Source organism: Nannospalax galili, unplaced genomic scaffold, assembly GCF_000622305.1.
Source record: "Nannospalax galili isolate Female #2095 unplaced genomic scaffold, S.galili_v1.0 scaffold1617, whole genome shotgun sequence".
Classification (NCBI taxonomy): domain Eukaryota; kingdom Metazoa; phylum Chordata; class Mammalia; order Rodentia; family Spalacidae; genus Nannospalax; species Nannospalax galili.
The window spans coordinates 511,786-531,954 of record NW_008340915.1 but is presented as its reverse complement, the minus strand read 5'-3'; the positions used below and the strand labels follow the sequence as shown (position 1 = coordinate 531,954).

Sequence of the window (20,169 nt, the reverse complement as noted above, 5' to 3'; positions counted from 1 at the left end):
AAAGAAATTGAAGTTCAGGCAGGTTAAGAAAAATGTCAGCTTCATATACCTTAGGTAAAAGGTAGGGGGTTCATCTCTAATTCTTCCGAAGAATGAAAGATAAATAAGAGGATTCAAAATAAGCAGAAAATGGATCTCTTCCCTTTGTGTCTTTCTCTTTGGCTCCCAGTTACTCCAGGCTGCCCCTCGCAGACTTTCACCAGAATGCTCCTTTACATTTGACATGGATCAATTATTTTATTCATAGTTCCTCCCTCCCAGGGTCAGATAACCACAGGCTACAGGTTACACTGCTCTCTATCACTCCGTGCTGTAGACTGCTGGCTCTCACTTGCATTCATTCCTTTCATTCATTCAGCACCCACAGAGTCTTCTCTCCACAGTACAGGGAACAGTGAAGGATGGTGGGGGATCCAGCCCTGCTCTCAGAGGTCCTATATTCTAGGAGGGAAAGGCAGATACTTATTTCTGTAGAAATGTTTATACAACCTGATGCTCCAACCACCATTCTTAACCATTTCAGCTTTGTAACAAGCCCATGTTGCTATTTCTTTTTCTTAGATAAAAGAAAAGAAAATACAGAGCGATGAATAAGTTGTCCCAAGTCATACAAATCTAAGCTACTAGTGCCCAATTTTATGAACTTAACCACTCTACTATGCCAGGTCTCTAATTCTATATGCACACATATTTAATGATATAAAATATGAATTAATATATTGATGGAAATGGGGCAGGAATCATTTATAAAAGGTGATAGAGAAAACCTCACTTATTCATAAGCTGACATTTGAACAGAGATTGGACTAATTCTCTTTTAATCTGTTTCCCCTCAAGTCTATCCCTTTGCTCCTATTTGATATTCTTTCTGGATTTCTTTTATTTGGCTTAAGGTATAAATCAAAAAAGAACTATGAAATGCATCAAAGAAGGGGATTACTGTTATTTCTTTGCCCTAAAACTGGTACTTGCTTTTCCGGGAAGTGAAAAAGCTTTTACTTTTCACTTCCAGAAGCCAAGCTTGGGTTCTGCAGCTTTTACCTCCCCTCACCCATGGACGGTTTCTCCCATGATGCGCTCAGCTCCTTCTAACTACTGAAATCACAAAATGAGAATTCCTCCTGCCAAGTGCTCAGGCTTTTCCAAGACACACCTCCCCTTGTTATGTGCCTCCCAGGACTCTAAATTCTCTGGAGCCCTTTACTTATCTCTCTCTCTGTTGGCATTCCCGGCTCTGCCCCATTTGCTAACATTCACCCTTTCCACCACTTGAGCATCTTCTTGCACTCTAAATGAGGTATTAAATGAGGCTTGTAAAGCCAGTGCCCTTTGCATTGAGTAGACGCTTTCTCCTCGGAAATTGTGGACTCAAGTTTATTAGTTCCCTCTGTTTAGTTTTTCAGGCTGTGTCTCATCAGAAGTAGCCATTTGGAATAACATTTTGCTAGTTATATATTTCTTAGATGCACTGTATCAGATGTTTTGCTGACATCCAAATATGTATCAGCCACAATGGCGTTTTCACCCACCAAATTCACAGCTCCCACAGCTATCCATCACAGTTGTCAGAGTCTTTGGGTCTTTAATTAAACCCGGCTGGATATTGTACATATTTCCATTAGTTCCTTCCCCTTCACTCCATTAGTTTCCTAATTGACATCCATCCTGAATCACATGTCCTTGACTCTCAGGTGGCCCATTTTGTAGCTTTAGTTTATTTAGGTTTTCACTTCTTCATAAATAACCTAAGGGCTTAGTTAATATACCCTCAAGTGTTTGCTACTGGGACCTGCTGACTTGCATAGGCTTACACTTTTCAAATCCATGCATTTGGAAGGGGGGCTGGGTTACCAACCTTTTCTTTTCTCTTTCTCATCTACTCCCTTCTGCCCTTCCTTCCTTCCTTCCTTCCTTCCTTCCTTCCTTCCTTCCATCCTTCCTTCCTTCCTTTCTGTGTTTCTGTGTATTTGAGACAGCCTCATGGAGACCAGAACTACTGATCTTTCTGTCTCCACCTCCCAAGTAGAAGACTACAGGTCCGTGCCACCACACCCAGCCACCAACACTTTTTTTTTTTTTTCCTATAGAGGCCCTTCAGTCCTGAAGTACATGGTCTTTTATCTCAGCAAAGTAGAGAAATCTCCTAATAATGTTGACAACTGTTCAGATTACCAAATAGGAACAAAAGGCTGAGCATCAGGGTTCGAGGGAATCCTGATAGCCAAATAGCAGGAAAGCAGTGATTGGGTTGCTCTGAACCATCCAATCAACCTCACTCAGCTTGCCCTGACACAGTGGTGAGGTGCCTCACTTGAGGCATGGGGGAACTACTATAATTGTCACCTACTGTGATCAATTCATTACCTTGATCTCCAGCATGAGGCTCTAATGAAAGTGGTTTCTGGACAAAGACATGCAGTTCCCGCCAGTCTTTCTCCTAAAATGTTTCCAGGTAGGCAAGATCTCCATATTAAAATGCAGAACTAGCCTGGATGTATACTGCCTCGGTATACATACTGCTCAATACAGACCTTGCCTAGCATTTACAAGGCCTGGGGTTCATTCCCCAGCACTGCAGTAAATAAATAAACAAATAAACAAAAGTTCATTAACTCACTTTTCTGTCCCATTATTAACTCTAATCTGGAGCCAAGCCCTGGTTTCTATCTCTTGTCTGTGGCCCTCTAACCCGTCTCCTTTCCCAAGTATCAAGACATGAGCAACAGCATAAGCCAACAGGTAGACTGGCAAGTTCTGCTTTTGTTTTGCTTTAAAATATTTGCCTTCTGCCATGAATATTTTTTACCTAGGCCTGGACTGTATATAGTTGTTTCTTGGTTTTTTGTTTTGTTTTGTTTTGTTTTGAAGAGTAAGACCATGCCTTTCTAGATCATGTTGTCATTTAAAATATAGTGGAGGGTCTGGAGAGACGGCTCAGCAGTTCAGAGCACTGGCTGTCTTCCAGAGGACCTGAATTCGATTCCCAGCACTCACATAATGGCCAACAACCATCTGTAGCTCCAATTCCAGGGGAATCTGACACCCCCTTCTGTCCTCCATGAGCATTCACAACATGGGTACACTTGCATACATACAGGGAATACACTCATACACATAAATTTTAAATATTTAAAAATTATATAGTAGAACTTCCTCAGCATCAATAATGTCAGCATTCCCTTTGAAGCAGCACTTTGCATTATTTATTGAAAAGTTAATACTTCAATTGCATTACTTAAAAGTGGAACAGCCACAGGACCTCTGAATTGTTTCTATTCAGCAAACCTCAGCAGTTGTTTCCCAGATTTCTAATCTAGGAAATATAGATAATATACAGTGTACAAGTTTCTTGGCAGTTGCCACCAAAGGGCATATAATACTTTGTGCCTTTTTTTTCTAACCTGTGATATTAATTGAAAACTCTCTAAAGTGCTATTCGATAAACTATTTTCATTGAAAAGACTCTAAACTGATATTCAACACAGCATAGCTCTCCTTAACCCAAGCTCACCTTTAGATAATCAAAAGAACATTTACAGAGGTATGAGACAAACACAATTATGAAAGTAAAATGAAGGCCCTAAATAAAAAATCACAGAACAAGAGGGTAATGCTATTCACTCTTTCATATTTCATTATTTGATAACATCAGAAGATGAATCCATCAGAATTGCTTTGGCAAATGCAAACAGAAAAGTGCCTGATCAATATTTATTAAAACCTTAAAAATGGGAGAAGGAGTTGGGCAGACTTCTTAATGGACTGAATAATTATTCATACAAATGGGCTTTGACCAAAGGCAGCACCAGACCAAAGAGACACAGTTTTAATTGTACTAAATTTAAAATGCAGATTGTCTTCTAGTCCTGTTGTAGAAAACTTAATTTAAAAAATTATCTGATATAGCGGAGAGTGACATAGGAATCCTTAAGTTGTTGAAGTGGAAATGTTAACCTTAGATATTTATAAATTTAGACTATGTCCCAATGGTGGAGAGGGAACAAAGTTGCCAGCTAAGGGAGGAAGAGACATTTTTCTCCCTGTCCCAGTGACTGTAACAGGAGCACTGTTGTCTCACCAGTGATGGGGACATCTGTCTTAGAGCAATTCCTTTATTTTGAGCAACTGCATTTTCTGAAGGGAAATAAAGCCAGGCTCTAGCTGTGGCTGCCTATCAAAGATGTCGAGATAAGTTCCTGAGAGGAATAAATATAGCTGATTTGAACTTTCGTAGTCTCTTCCCATAAGAGACACCCCTGAAATTGCTAAAGTATGGTGGTTATCAGAATGAAGCAGTAAGTAGTTGCTCCTTCAGGGGATAAGCTTGGGGCCTCACATGTTAGGCAAGTGCTCTACCATGGAGCGACATCCCCAGCTGGTAACTGTCATTTAAATACAGTGCCATTGATAAAGGGGATGGGGTGCCACTTTAATAAAGAAAATGTTAGATCGATGAGCCACCAAACAAGATGAAGCAAGCCTTGAAGCCACAAAATCCCAAACTGTTTCTACCTCTCAAATAGCTTTCTGCTGCCACCAGCTGAGAGACTATAGGCAAAGTATTTTCTAAAAACCATTCAGGAGGGTCCTGCCTCAAACAAATCCAGTATAATCTGTTAATATAAAATATTCATCTAAACCTGCCATTAACCACCTGGAAATTATTTAGTCTTCCTCTCCCTTACTTTTCTCATTCCTGAACTAGAAATAACTTTGCCGCATTTCAAATTAAAATTTTCAGTCATGTCTGTAATAAACTCTAAGCTCTTTGGAGGAGAAGACAAATTAGAACAATTATTTTTAATACACTATTCTTTTGACACACAAGATTATCATATGTTTTACTATTGTCTGGAAAGTATCTGAGCTGAGATTACATTTGTTCAGAGTGTTTCCAAGTCAACTGCTAATGCCCTCGCTTACCATCCCCTGGCATCAGCTGATTCTCACGGAAGTCCCATGATATAAAAGGAGCAAGCAGGGGCTGGGTAAAAGTGGTAAAGTCCAAAGATGCCACCAGTGCTTGAAAAGCATATGCTATAGGCTCCCAGGTTTCCACATGTGAAGCAAATGTCCAACAGGGTGACAGCACTTGACCAAGGCCACAGAGCTAGTTAGAATGGAATAAGACATGTAACCAGAACCTCTGTTTGGTTGATCTCCTGAGTATTTGCTTCTCTAAATCTTTCTGCTGTAACTCCCTCTCAGTTATTTATGGGATGATTGTCTAATTTATGGATGATTCAGTTCATTTTTCTTTCTTCTTACCTCCCCAATTACTATCATATGTATCATAGAGAGGGCAGAGAAAACAAAAGTTTAATGTTTCACCTGATATTTTAGTTGCCTTTTACCACTGGGTCTTCATTAAAGTGCTTGATATAGTCCAAATATAGGTTAAGAATTCCTGATATCCCTGATCTGAAATCTGAAACCTAAAATGCTCCAAAACCCAAAATCTTTTGTGCATCAACCTGACCTTGGTGAGAGGATACAGGCAAAATGCAACCTTACTAAAATGTTGAATAAAATTACCTTCTGCATATGCATGTGAGGTGTTGTTAACGTCAGCTTTTCATTACTGTAATGAAAAACTTGAGGCAAGTTACCAATCAGGACAAAAAGCTTCACTTTTCCCAATTCAAAGGCATGGTGCCTACATCTTCTCATCTCTAGTGAGGACATCCCAGCAGGTGATAATGGTGGGAATGTGTGTAGAAATGAGATCATAGCTTGATGCAAGAAAACAGAGACCAACTCAGAGGTCAGGTCCTCACTTTTATAACAACTCTATTCCCAAGAGAACTCTCTGAACCAAGCAGTCCCTTTGGAGGGCAGCAATCCTCAGGGGCCCAAGAACCTGCCAGTAGACCCCACATCTTTTTTGTCTTTTTTTTATAGTTTTTATTGAATTTTTGCAAATTTCATACAATATATTTTGATTATATTTAGATCCTCTCTTGTATCTTCACTCGCCTTACTAATCCCACCACCAAATTTCTATACTGTAATATATATATATAAAGACCTATAGAGTCACGTTTGTGTCCCAAATGCCCTTAGTGGTGTGGATTCATGCACTGGAGCTCAGTCAGCTTACTAAGAGTCTGGAGCTAAAATTCATTCTAGAAGGTGTAAACAACATCCAGCCCATCCTCCCTTGGTCCTTATGACAAACCAAGGTACAGTTTCACCAAACTGCAGTCTGGGAAACCAGTGAGTTTATTGGGCTTGCTTACATGCCGAGTAATGGGTGAGGGTTTACTTACAGGAGCGTGGGTGCTCCCCTCCTAAGGTCACACTGGAGAATCTTCATCAGTGTGGCTGGTGACTTCCTTATTGCTGCACAAAATGGCAAGAGAGCCTCCCTGGGCTTCCTCTTATCCCCCTCCCCCTTGTGCAACTAGGGCCAACTGGTTGGTTGGGAGGTGTGACTGACACTCCCTGCTCCCCCTTCTTGTGGAGCATAATAGTCAACAAGTTTAGCTGGGATGATCCTAGGCAAGCAGGTATAACGAAGCTTGGGAAGAAGGCATCTGTCCATGCTTGGTCCATGCTTTCTCTATGGTCCATATGGTCTGTCAGAAGATAGTCCTATGCAACAAAATCTCACCCTTAAAAGAGACTGAATCTCCCCTTTCCAGCAGCCATCAGTTGGCAGTCATTCCTCAGGTAGGGTTGGGGTTTCTTATTTTCCCACATCTGTGCTGGGATTTTGTCTGGCTTGAGCTTATGTGAGGTTTGTTCATACTTTCACTATTGCTGTGAATTCATATGAGTAAGTGACTAGATACCTGGAAAACTCTGTTTCTTTGTGGTCATCTACCTCCTCTGGCTCTTATAATGATCCCTGAGCCTTGGAAGACAGAAGTTTGATGTAGGTGTCCTATTCAGGGTTAAGCAGTCTGCAGTCTCTTATTCTCTGCGTGTTGGCCAGTTGTGGTGTCCTGTGTTAAGCACAATCTGCTGTATAAGGGTGCTTCTCTGGTAAGAGCTGAGAGATGCATCAGTCTAACGGTATGACAATGAGTCATTAGAAATCAGCTTAATACTATATCTATTTAGCAGAATAGTTATATTAGGCTTTCTCCCACAGACTGTGTGCTGTCTAACCTCAGGTTCTTAGGCCTTATAATCAGTGCCACATATTGGCTCCATCCTATGAAATGAACCTTAAATCCAATTAGAAAGTAATTGTTTGCTCCTATAATATTTATGCCACTAATGCACCAGTGGGCATATCTTGCCAGGCCCATTGTTGTAGCTCACAGGATTCCCAGCTGAGTAAGATTGATGTTAAATTGTCTCCTCAGGTAACTTGCATAGCACCTTCCAGCACTATGAAAGCTAGCCAGTAGAGATAAGGCTTTGAAGTTAACACCAGCTTGATTCATTCATGTTTGTTCTACAGTTTTATAGGTAGTGTCTTCAGCAGTAGACCCCACCCCTTAAAGATCTCACCACCAAAACTAAAAACAACCTGAAGCAAAACCTTTCTGGCTCCAAGCATTTCAGATAATAGTCAGCCTGTATTAACTAAAAAATAATTTTTTATTTTGATTATATTTTATTTATTGTGACACACTTGCCTTGGTGTGTGTGTGTGTGGAAATCAGAGGACAGCTTACAGGAGTCGCTTCTCTCCTGGGTCCCAGGAATGGAAGTCCAGTCACTAGGCTAGGTGGCAAGCACCACTTTAATTGCTGAGCCATTTCACTGGCCCTAGCTAAAATGATTTTGGGAACTATAGTCAGTACTGTTAGATTCAGGTCAGTTTTTCAGGTTAGGATCTCATTCTTTTTATGGTTCAATAATAGTGTATTAGGTACATATGCCTCATTTTCCTTATTCATGCGTCCGGTGCTAGGTACCTGTCTCGCCAAATTCCCCTCTCCCTCCTTGGAAGACCCAAGTGCTCGTGCCCTCTGAGGTCCCAGGGGACAAAACCAAAAGAGTACCTTGTATTTGGGGTTTGCATAGTTTATGACATCTGGGAAAGGGTGACTTACAGAGTCCCGTGGCCCATTTTCTACATTTTGGCTAAGCTTTGAGATCCACACCACCAACGCTGCTCAGTCTGCGCACCTTCTCGAGACCCCAAGGTTCACAGCTCCGATCGCTGTGTCCCAAATGGCGGTTACCCTTCCCGTTTTAGCAGTGCGCTCAGCGTTTCTCTTCTCTCTTAGCACAGGTCTCTAGACCCACCCCCATTCAGTTCTAGCTTTTCAGAGGACACCTACCCAACAGCACCTTAATTAATTTCCTATCTTGGTGTTGTGAATATTGCTACGATAAATATGAAACCACAAGTATCCCTTTGATACAATGATCTTATTTCCCTTGGATACGTACCCCTTATGGGACTGCTGGGTCATACGATATATCTGTTTTTTAAGAGTTCTAGAACTATATTGCTTTCCATAATGGCTCTGCTAATTTCCGTTCTCACCAACAGTGTGTGAAAGTTGCCGCTTCAAAAGATCCTACAGTGCAAATACATGATTATCCCCCTTCCTCAAGGAAGTAATAAATCAGAAAGGCAACCAACTTTTAAAAAGAATGGTTACCTCATCCATTACCAGCTTGGACAGAAATGGGGAAAAATAAAGCCTGTCACAAAATTGAAAAACCCTGAATTAAGTACCGAAGTCTAAGTTTGGAGCCCTGAATTCCCACATCCAGTAGAGTGTTACTCAGCTGTAACAAGGCTTTCATAAACACATTTTGAACTGCCACAGTGTACGCACACTCCACTTCAATGGAAGACAGGAGTTGAAGTGAGTTAGTATGGGAATTTTATTTAGTTTATACAAAAGCATAACCAAAAATTAATTGGCTGTAAAACACTCTTTGTAATTAGTACTTTTGCTTTTATACTTTCAGATATCTATGTTTCGTTGACTTTGGTATGATCTAGGTTTTAAAATTCTTCAATTTGAGACCTTTACTGAGTTGCTTCTGTATAAAAAGTGAATTGAGGTGCCTATTTCCAATGGCTGAATATGCTGATGTACCTATAAGTTGGACATTATTAATATTACTTCAATCAAGACAGATTCTAAACCACAGCCTGAGACCATAGCTATATCAGTTAACCATCTTTACACATAGGTTCCCATCTACAGATTCAGCCTTCCATGGATTTAACCAACCAAGGGTCAAAACTACTCAGGGGCAGGCATGGTGGCATACGCCTTTAATCCCAGCACTCGGGAGGCAGAGGCAGGCAGATGTCTGTGAGCTTGAGGCCAGCCTGGTCTACATAGTGAGTTCCAGGCTACCTGGGACTACAGGAAGACAATGTCTGAAAAACAAAAAAAATCAGGAAACAGTTTCATCTGTCTCAAACACGCACATGCTTTGCTCTCATCATTATCCCTCAGCCCTGTAGGACACACGTTTTCTGTGTGTTGTGTTAGGTATTATACGTAATCTAGACAGGATTTAAAGTGTTTGGGAGGATTGCACAAGTTATATGCAAATGCTACATCATGTTATATATAGAAATTGGGCTGGGGAATGGTAAAACTAATATCCCAGATGCCCAACATAACCATGTAAAAGCCAGTTTTCATTCGGGATCTTAGACCCTGAATTCCACCAGATAAAGAAAGGCAGACAGCACAGGTATATCCAGGGCCTTAGGCCGGCCCCCCAGTAGGACCTTGCTGTCGCCTTCATGTGTACATGTTGTGGAAGACCGAGAGGCACAAGAAGGAAAACTGTGTGGGTGGGAATAGATGGCTTTGTGGGGAGCTTTCTTCCCTCAGGTTCCCCAAAGGAAGCTCAGACTATCTGCAATAACTGCCAGAAATACAGCGATAGCTTCACACTGAGCATGTCAAAGTGGGAACTAGAACCACATATGAAATGCTCATGAGTCAGATAGTGCTAATGCTAAAAGTAAAAGGCTCCAACAATGTGTGTATACATACATGTAGGCCTACATACAGAAAAAAACGTGCAGCATTATGATAGAATTATATGACATTATATGAGTAACGTGTTTTCCATGTGACCTCTCTTCTTTTTGTCTGTGTTTGTTGTTTTTATTTTTATTTATTTGAATAGGGTACACTGTGGACCAGGCTGGCCTGAAACTCACTATGTAGCCTAGGCTGGCCTTGAACTTGAAGCAATCAATCTTCCTGCCTCCGCTTCACAAGTGCTGAGATTATAGATGTGAGCCACCACTCCAGACTCCGTGTAATCTTTCTGTGTGGCCCATTTATTCTATATGGTATATGTATTCATTTTCCAGAGAAAAATAAACCTTATAATAAAATTTTTAAGAGCTGGATATGGTGGTGCACACCTTTAATCCCAGCACTTGGAAGGCAGAGGCAGGGAATCTCTGTGAGATCAAGGCCAGCCTGGTCTACATAGTGAGTTCTAGACCAGCTGGGGCTACAGGGAGACCCTGTCTCAAAGCAGCAACAACAACCAAAACTTGTGAGAGGCCTGCCTTGCTTTCCAAAGTACTGTTCATATCAACTGGTACAAATGTTTCTAGACAGACTCAAAGGAACACAAAGAAGTAGCAGTGCAATGCCATTAAAATGAAGTAAGGGGTCTGGGGTGTTATTAGTGGTAGAGTACTCGCCTTCCATGTGTAAGACCCTAGGTTTGACTGCCAGCACCACAAGGAGGAAAAGAGGGAGGTGAAAGGGGGCGAGGAAGGGGAAAATGCAGAGTAAAAGTCATTAAAGCAAACATGAAAAAGAGCAAATGTTTTCAGCAGAATGAAATGTTGGTGTTGTCGTCCTCTAGGCCATGACCATGAGGCCAGGCTGTGTGATCTCACCACCATTTCTCAGTCGCTCCACCCACTTGCCCTGTCTACTCTTAATACTTGGGGAACTGCTACCAAAAGGCACATAGCAAAGGGTAAGAGGAACCATGGGAAGCACACACTTGCTCTGAAGAATGTTCCATCCACCCGGTGATCTGGAACTCCTTGGTCTTTTAGAATAGAATATTTGGTTCACAGCTAGCACTTGGCCCCTAAATGTCATGGGCTCCTTGTAAGAGCAAAGCCTTGAGCTGGAAAACATCTAAATCACATGTGTTCACTAACCCAACCTAGGCAGCTAAGTACAGTGCCATCAGCTGTAAACTGGGACTCTGGAAGCCATGGTGCTGTTTTAAAGCTCAAGGGTGAAGACCAGCTTTCATGTCCTGGAGTCTCAAGGAGAACCAAACAATATTTATTCCTGTTGGGCTCCATGATTTCATTTCAGTCTGGCAGTGTTTCTCATGGAATCTCATTTTAATTGCATAATTTGGGGCATTTTCCCACTTTCTCTCTAGGACATCTTGCAGCTCCCTTTCCCCACCTTCAAGCCTGTTGCTCTGCCAATTTATTAGTGTTCGCTACTGGGTAAGGTACCTTTCTGAAAGATAAATGAATTCCATTCTGTCTTTAAATATTTATGTTTCTTTATGATCTAATATATCATCATGGTTATGGGGAAATTTTTTTCTCATAACTATAGAAAATAAACCATCAGTTACCTGTCAATTTTGTTTAATAACTAAGCTTTGCAATTCTAGTGCACCGTTCATCTGAAGCTCTTGAGAACTCTTTTAGTCTCTCCGTTCAGTTCAGAGTGTCATTTGGAGATTTATAAAGGTCTTCAGTGCACAGAAGACATTGAAACATTAAGCACTTAAATGCCATGCCTCTCATCACTTATTACACTGGAAGATCCAGGACCAGAGATCTAGGCATCTTTGTCTTGTTTGCTCCCAGCATGAAACAACAGTGTCTGTAGAAAACCAGCCAGTATCCCTGGAGACAATTCATCAGAATTTTCAAAAGAAATCCAATTTTACCTGGGTTGATGGACTCAGTATTGCTTCTTAAGATAAATGATGAAAATATCGATATCATAATGCAAAGAACTCCAATTCTTTTGGCTTAATCTCAGTGAGAAGTATCACAAGCCATTTACTTTCTATAATCTTCCCTGCTTTTAAGTCCTGGGCAGGAACTGAGAAGGCTTCAGTAGCTATTTTCCTCCCAAAGATTCTGGCTCGGAACCTTTCACAGTCACAGTGTCTGGGTATGGGGCCTCCACACTGTGTCTGCTTACTACTTCCCCAGGTGGTACTGAGTGAAGTGCTGTGAATTTAGAAACTACTGGGCTAGAAACTTCAGCATTCAAGTTCTTTCTAGCTTTTAAAGAATCATGTGCCTCATATTCTAACTTCATCCGTAAGTCTAAACTTATACATATCTTCCTGAACAATATTTAAAATGTACGTTTTAGAAAGTTTCTCAAAAAGGCAGCTTTCTGTCTCACCTGTGCATCTAAGAGAAACAGAATTTTGTGATACAGGTCCTTATTCTTAAAACAAGGAGCAGTGTCAGGGAGAAAGCCGTTATATGTCAGGGAACATGTGGCACCATACATAGGACAGATGGTGTATCTTCCTACAGTATAATTTTTTCTTTAAGATAATTTTTTTATTATAACAGATACATTGAGGAATGTAATGCAAAAGGTCATATGGCTTTTGTGCTAAACATGCAACTTCAAAAGGTTTCCTGATTATAGATGACACTGGTTTTCCAGAATCCTGGCAGTTGATTCATTCTTCTCTTCTATCAGAAGTTCTTCTGTCCACATTCAAGAATACCTTGACCAGTGGTTCCTAAATATCTGGTTCTGTATTCATTACTTTTCTCATTGCTGTGACCAAATATCAACAAAAACAGCTTAATAGGGGAAGAATCTATTTTGGCTCACAATCTTAAGGGGATACAACCCACCACAGTCTGGGAGGCGTGGCTGTTCACTCTGGGGTGATGAGAGCTTACAACTGCCACTTCTTCACATCTCCCTAGATCAGGAAGCAGAGCGCCTTGGGAGGAAGCAAATCCAGACTATAGCTCTCAAAGGCCCACTACTAGTGGCCTACATCCCCCAGCTAGTCCCTATTGCTCAAAGGTCCCACAACCTACCAAAACAATGCCACCAGTTGCAGGTAAAGTGCTCAAACATACAAGCCTGTGGGAACACGTCATACTCAAACTGTAACAGGTCTCGTGAGGCTCAAATAAGCACTCATCTGAAACCACAACAGAAAACTAGCCTCACTAGGATCCTCAACATGACAGTGCTGAACAGTCTCCTCCCAGAATACTCATGAAGTTTCCCATCTAAAACAAGCAGGTTCATTCCTCCCCCATTTAAATAATATTCAAAGCAGTATCATTTCTCCCAATTATTATGATATGAATTAGAACAGAGACAATTGAACCCCTCTTGATCACATTCCCATTGTAACAGCCATTTTTGAAATATCCTTGGAATTATAAAAGACCCTGAAATGTATTTCCATATCCCAAGGATTGCTTCTTTCTTCCATAAGATGTTAAGTTGTTGTTTGATTTTCCCAAGATGTTCTTGATGAAGAACAAAGAAACCCAAGGGTCTGAGTCCAATAATGTGGGTTCCAAGCCAGTAATCTCGATCTATAGGATCACATTACTACTCAGTCTCCTCTCAGCTCTGGCCCCTCAATCCTGAGAAAGTTTCCATGGCAGGAAGAAAGGACAGGAATCATACCTGAGAAAGCCCTGCTGTCCCTTTGTTAACAGGCTGCGGTAGCAAAGCTGACTCGAAGCCTGTGCAGAACTCCTCCTGGTGGGTAATTTGGAATGCTGTGCAAGTCCTGACAGAGTGCAGATGACTTGTAGAGGTTTGGAGTGGTAACACTCGTTTTCAGAACAGCCCTCTCCCCTTTTCAACTCTCGCCTTCATCATCTCTCTACATTGAAGGTTCAGTCTAGTGCACATGGATCTCTATGGCCAGGTATTATTCTCCACTGCCCAGCTATGGGCTTCATAGTCAAATAGCTCTTGATTTCCCCCTTTCTTTTTGCTAGACTTATAATTGCCCCCCTCTGTATTAGTTACTTTCTGTTGCTGTGATAAAATACCATGGCCAGAAGCAACTTAAGGAAAGAAGAGTTCATTTTGGCTTACATTTCCAGAGAGATAAGAGTCCACCCTGGTAGGAAGGCACGGCAGTAAGTGGCAGGCATGGCAACAGCAGCCAGAAGCTGAGAGCTCACATCTTCAGCCACAGACAGGAAGCAGAGAGAGCGTACTGGAAGCCGGGTGAGGCAATGAATTCTCAAAGCCCACCCCCAATGACATACTTCCTCCAGTGAGGCCATACCTCCTAAGCCTCCCCAAATAAGGCCACCAACTGGGGATCAAGTGTTCAGATCCCTGAGTCTTTGGGTGACATGCCGCATTCGAACCACCACACCCTCACAGGCCATTCTGTATTCCACTTCACATTTCTCTTCCAGAAGCATGACTCCGAGTGGTGCCTCTATGGGTGGGACAGCCCTCTATTGACTTACCTGGGCCTAACATCATTGCCTGATGTTTAGACCCTACTTCCTGGCATTACCTACCGATTCCCAGAGCTCCCCACTATGCTGCTGTACTCCCCAAGCTGTGCAGTCTGTCTCCCTGTGTCATGCTCTGTTCATCCCTCCATCTAGAAATTCCTGTCCTGGAAACCTTGCCCAGCAAAAGCCAGCCCCACACCTTGGCCCTGCACCCCCTCCATCACAGTGTGATTTCTCCTCCAGCTACTGTCAGTTCACAGCATGGACCGTCCTTGTGCATTGTCTGTGTCTGTTAAGAAACACTATTGGACTTGGGGTCAGAAGCCTGGGATGATATCCTGGCAGTCATCACTCTAACTTTCTTTTAGTTTCTTTATCTGAGGAAAGGGGGTGACATGACATAAAGGTAATCCTTTCTCTGTGTCTGCCTACCTTCCCTGCTTGAAAAAAGAGGCTTGTCATCATATTCTGCTACTGTTACTGTCACTACTTTGCTATCACCTTTATTGTTATAGTTCCAGTAAGAGTTCATCTTTACAAAGCACCACCATTCTAAGTGCTTTATATAATTAATTTAATTCTAATAACCTCGGGAATAGGCACTATTATTTTCACATTTTATGGAGGAAAAAAACATGTATTTCCCAGAGGCTCCAGTACTAAGAGAATGAGTAAATGACTGAACAAGGGGTTTAGTGGGACATAACTTGCTTTCCAGGTGAACAGTAGCTGTGGAATGAGTAAACTAGTTAACACATACACATGCATTCTTCTGTGCAGCCATTTCTGATGGAGGAGACACTGAGCAGGTTCTGTCTTGCTTCCACAGGCAGTACTACGAGATGCTGTACAACACAGCTGATGAGCTGCTGAACCTGGTGGTGGACCAGGGTGTGAAGTACACAGAGCTGGAGTACATCCACGCCCTGACTCTGCTGCATCGCAGTCAGACTGGAGTGGGGGACCAGACCACCCAGAACACCAGGCTACAGCGGCTCAAAGAGATCATCTGTGAGCAAGCTGCCATCAAGCAAGCCACCAAGGACAAGAAAATAACCACCGTCTGATGGGGTGCATCTCAGTGGGGTGTGGGTAGGGGCTCACAGTGCCCTCTGTCATGTGCCCTGAGGCTTTCTTTGGTATGTTACTTGGTGTAGTCTGAGCAGACTTAATTTTGTTGACCCTGATGCTTAGTAGATAGAAAGTGTAAGGATTGTCTCCTCTTTAATTTTGCCTTTTCATATGAACCTGAAAGGAAATTTGCAGTACAGAATGTGTCGCCTGACAATTACTAAAATGCAGTCTATTCCCTAGGGGCTCAGGTGCACTAAGGAAGACGATATGCCAAGTTGCTGGACTCTAAGAAAGGAATGAATGAATAACTAATTAATGCTTTTTTAATGCCCAACATATATAAAATTCCAGCGTTGGAAACCGGAACTTTTAGGAGAGTCCTAAAGCCATGTAATAATGTCTATCGCATAAACAGTAGGGTTTTTACTCTCGACCTTGTCAATTTACAGTCCGATGGAATAAGTGTATGTGCATTGCTTTCTGCCTCTGTTCCCCAAATCAATAAATGGCTTCTCAGCTGGCTGTGACTTTCCCTGCCAAAACAGGAACTTTTCAAGGCTGGAGTGAAAGAAGTCCTTTATCCCATCCTAGGGAGACTTTGCATGCTATAGCTCGTAGCTTGGTTGCTTTTACGACCTCTTTGTTTCATTCTTTCCATATCAAAACCAAGAGTTTTTAGTGACAAAAATGGGAGGGTGAAAGGTGATTCCATCTCCCTTGACTTGGCCCTCTAAATAATGGTTGTAGAACTGAAATTCATTTAGGTGAATTGAGGTGCCCCCATATACCCCCATTCAAGGCTCTGTCATGGTGGAGAAGCCGGGCCGTAGCAGGAACTTGAGGCCACTGGTCATATTGCACCCATATTCCAGCAGCGTAGAGCAATGAAGGCTCACATTCCACCAGCTTTCACCTTTTCATGAGTCTGGAACCCCAGCCCAGCGAATGGTCGCCCCACACTCAGGGTGGGTCTTTCCACCTCAATTAACATTGTCTAAATAATTTCTTACAGACGTGCCCAGAGGCTTGTTCCCTGGGTGATTCTAGAATCTGTCAAGTTAACCATCATGGGCACTTAAGTCTTTGTCACCACAGAAAGTTAGCTCAGGTCTGCCACCTGAGTGTGAGGAAGATGAGGCATCTGTTGCCACCAGCTAAGCCTTTTTCTGAATCACCCTTTTCTGACTGCTTGCAGTGTTCCTGGAATCTAATCACTGTCCCCAGCCCCCAAGTCCTCTTGCTGTTCCTGGTTCATACACCACAGGAGACAGCATGCACTGACAGGGATGCTTCTTAAACACACATGGAAGGAAGAGCCAGAAGGGCTTGGACCATAGAAGATCACACCTCATACCCTGATGGAGGGGCTTTTTACACCTGTTTGTAACAGCTTTGGTCTTCATGGGGATAGCAGAAAATTAAAAACTGTTTTGAGAAGCTTAGATGTTGTTTGTTGTTTTTCTCATATTCTTTATTCAGCAAACATTTCCTGAGAACCTAGTATGTGCCAGTGCTGCCATGCCCGGGCAGGTCCAGAGACAAAGAGGATAGATACCCTTCTTATCTGGAGTGTAGGAGCTAGACTCGAGCCCCAACAAGTTCATACCCAGAAGTGAGCCAGAAATCAGGTCAGCAGTAGGACAGGAGACCAGCAGGCAGCTGCAGGATGGCCTTCCAGAGGCTTCAGGGAGGGAGGAAAGCTAGATAGTTCAGGAACCTGACTGGACAAAATTGAATGCATGCAGGAGACAAACATGGAAGGATACACTGTCCCAAACAAGGTCCTTGGAAGTCTACCCAAGAAGCAAGGGTGGGAAGAGGGTGCCGAGGGTACCAACGGCAACTAGAGTAGGCCACTTTTATTTGGAAGCATCTTTGTAATGGCCATGGCCTCCCAGGTTAGCTTCTAGGTCTTCTTTCCTTCCTGCCCACCCTAGGGGAAGACCCCTGATGCCTATGATGGCTTTCCTGGATATGGGAGGGGACATGAACTTGGTTCAGTGGACTAACAGAAGGACTGAGAACCGGCAGTTTCCTGGCACCACTTGGGAAAGTGGGATCCCTGTTTTGCTTACAAGGATGAGACAGGAAGTGCCAGTTCTACACAGAAAGGAGTCCTAATGATCTTTGTCCAAGAATTCAAGGTACAAAGTCTTTGAAGGGGGTACATTGTTTTTTTTAATTCTCCCAGAGGTCAAAGCCACTGGCAGATTCAGTAGCTGGTTGAATGGATACAGCTGGATGGTACCATTAGAGACACACTGAAAGTTTCTGCAGGAGACAGCCCTACTTTGGGGATGTTTTATGAGAATTTTGTTTTGTTATTCATGATCATGAGTAGAAAGTACTAGAGAGTCCGTCTACTAAGGACAGAGCCCAACATCAACACATCCTGGCATATAACCACAAGAATTAGCATTCTACCATGAAAACCACTCCCTAAAATGTGCTGTTGCAAGTAAAATTTTTTTAATAAAGGTCTCATCAGGAGGGTATCAAAAACATACCATTTTCTTTTAAACATGGGACCAACAAGATGGACATATGACTGTCCACATGGCCACAGTTCCACTTCTGCACACTCCTCCAACATGGAGCAGAAATATTTTTTTAAACAAATAACAAATGCTGGTGAGGTTGTGCACCAAAGGGAACTCTTACACACTGCTAGAAAGAATTTTAATTCAGCCACTATGGAAATCAATTTGGAGGTTCTTTTAAAAAGTAAAAATAGGGGCTGGAGAGATGACTCAGTGGTTAAGAGCAGTGGCTGCTCTTGCAGAGAACCTGGCTTCAATACTCAGCACCCACATGGTGGCTAACAACCATCTGTAACTCCAATTCAAAAACAATAAATATTTTTAAAAGTAAAAATATATTGGTGAGTCTATTCCCAGGTCCCTTGCCCTGCACCACCTTTATACACCCAGGCCCAACCAGAGCTGTATTCGCATGCTTTCTCCATAAATGTAGGTCTCACCCCTCATCAAAGAAGCTTCTTTCTAGAGCACACAGAGACTTAACTACTACAGAGATCCACAACTTGTCAAAATGCAAAGACTAAATGACCATGGGGTTCCCAGCCCCACTTGGAACATCTACAACACAGCTCCTGCACTTGAGGCTAGGTGACATCTTAGAAGATAGCCAGAGGACCAGGACACCTGCTGAGAGATAGTGTCTTATAGACATACAGGGAGGCTACACCCATAAACTTTGAACAGGATGGTCGTCTGCACAAGACCACATTAATCAACATGCCAGCATGGATGGGGAAAACTTTCACAAGCCCCTCCCCCCAGATGAAGAGCTACAGGCAGTCAGTGGCTACTGAGGGAAGGAGAATCAGTTTTGTCTAGAGATGAGCTCACTAATAAGGTTTCCCAGTCCTCAACACATATACATACATACAAGCAACACTAATTGGACTCAGTAGGTTGATTGTGTGTGACAATAATTATAGAAGGGGTCATGAATTTGAGAGATGGCAGGAAGAAGGACATGGGAGGAGTTAGTGGGGAAGAATAAGGGATGGAAATGATGTAAATACGGTGTACTGAGTGGGGGTGGTGACCACGCCTTTAATCCCAGCACTTGGGAGGCAGAGGCAGGTGGATCTCTGAGTTCTAGGCCACCTGGGGCTATAGGGAGACCCTGTCTCAAAAAAAAAAAACAAAAAGGAAAAGAAATACGATGTACTCAAGTATGAAATTCTCAAAAACTTAAAATTTTAAAAATTTAGGGGCTAGAGAGATGGCTCAGCGGCTCAGTGGTTAAGAGCACTGATGCTCTTTCAGAGGACCCAGGTTCAATCCCAGTACCCATATACCAGCTAACTGTTCATAACTCCCATTTCAGGAGAATCTGACACCTTCTTCTGACCCCCTCGGGCATTGCATGACACAGGTGCACCTACATACATGCAGGTAATATACTCATACACACATACACATAAAATAATCAATACATTTTTTTAAATTTAAGTAAAGCCAGTGGTGGTGGTGGCACACACCGGTAGGATTTGCTGAAGGAGGCAGAGGCAGGAGGATCTGGAGTTCAAGGCTGGCTTGGGCTACACAGTTTGCTGGGTGTGGTGGCACAGGCCTTTAATCCCAGCACTCGGGAGGCAGAGGCAGGCGAGGCAGAGGCAGGCGAATATCTGTGGGGTTAATCAGCCCGGGAAGATTTATCGTCCTCTTTTTTTTTTTTTTTTTTTTTTAAAAAAAAAAAAAAAAAAAAAAAAAAAAAAAATTCAGTAAAAATAGATTTACTGAAACCCAGCACAGAACTGTGGAAATGAACAGCAGGCCCCAATATTACTTCAAGAATCACTGGCAGCTGATTACTGCTGGGAGCAAATGAGCTGATCTTAAAGGGAAGGGCTCTAGATAGACAGACTATATCTCAGTGGATGAACTTGCACTGAGGGACATCTGGGGACACTAACTTTACTTGATAGGCCTTAACACAAATGACAGAAGGTATGAACTCCAGTAGGGGAGTGGGAGGCTGTGGGAGGGTCCCAAAGGGGAAGGCGTTTATAAAGATGATTTTCTGTATGAAATACACAAAAATTCAATAATTTTTTAAAAATATAGATTTACCATATGACTCAACTATAACACTCCTGGGTATTTACCCTATAGACTCCCAAGTCAACATATCACAGAGATATTTGCACACCAGTGTTGACTGCAGCACTGTTCATAATAGATAAATATGGA

The 20,169-nt window shown here is 42.4% G+C and overlaps 1 protein-coding gene across 1 annotated transcript in view; it reads left to right on the top strand.

Moving 5' to 3' along the window:
- The window catches only part of Exoc4 (exocyst complex component 4), an 849,021-nt gene extending 832,134 nt beyond the window's left edge, over positions 1–16,887 (top strand). Inside the window, exon 18 of the mRNA XM_008836072.2 lies at positions 15,201–16,887. Within this exon, the coding sequence (XP_008834294.1) occupies positions 15,201–15,438 (238 nt within the window). The 3' untranslated portion in view covers positions 15,439–16,887. The remainder of the gene's footprint in view (positions 1–15,200) is intronic.
- Positions 16,888–20,169: the final 3,282 nt, after the last annotated feature.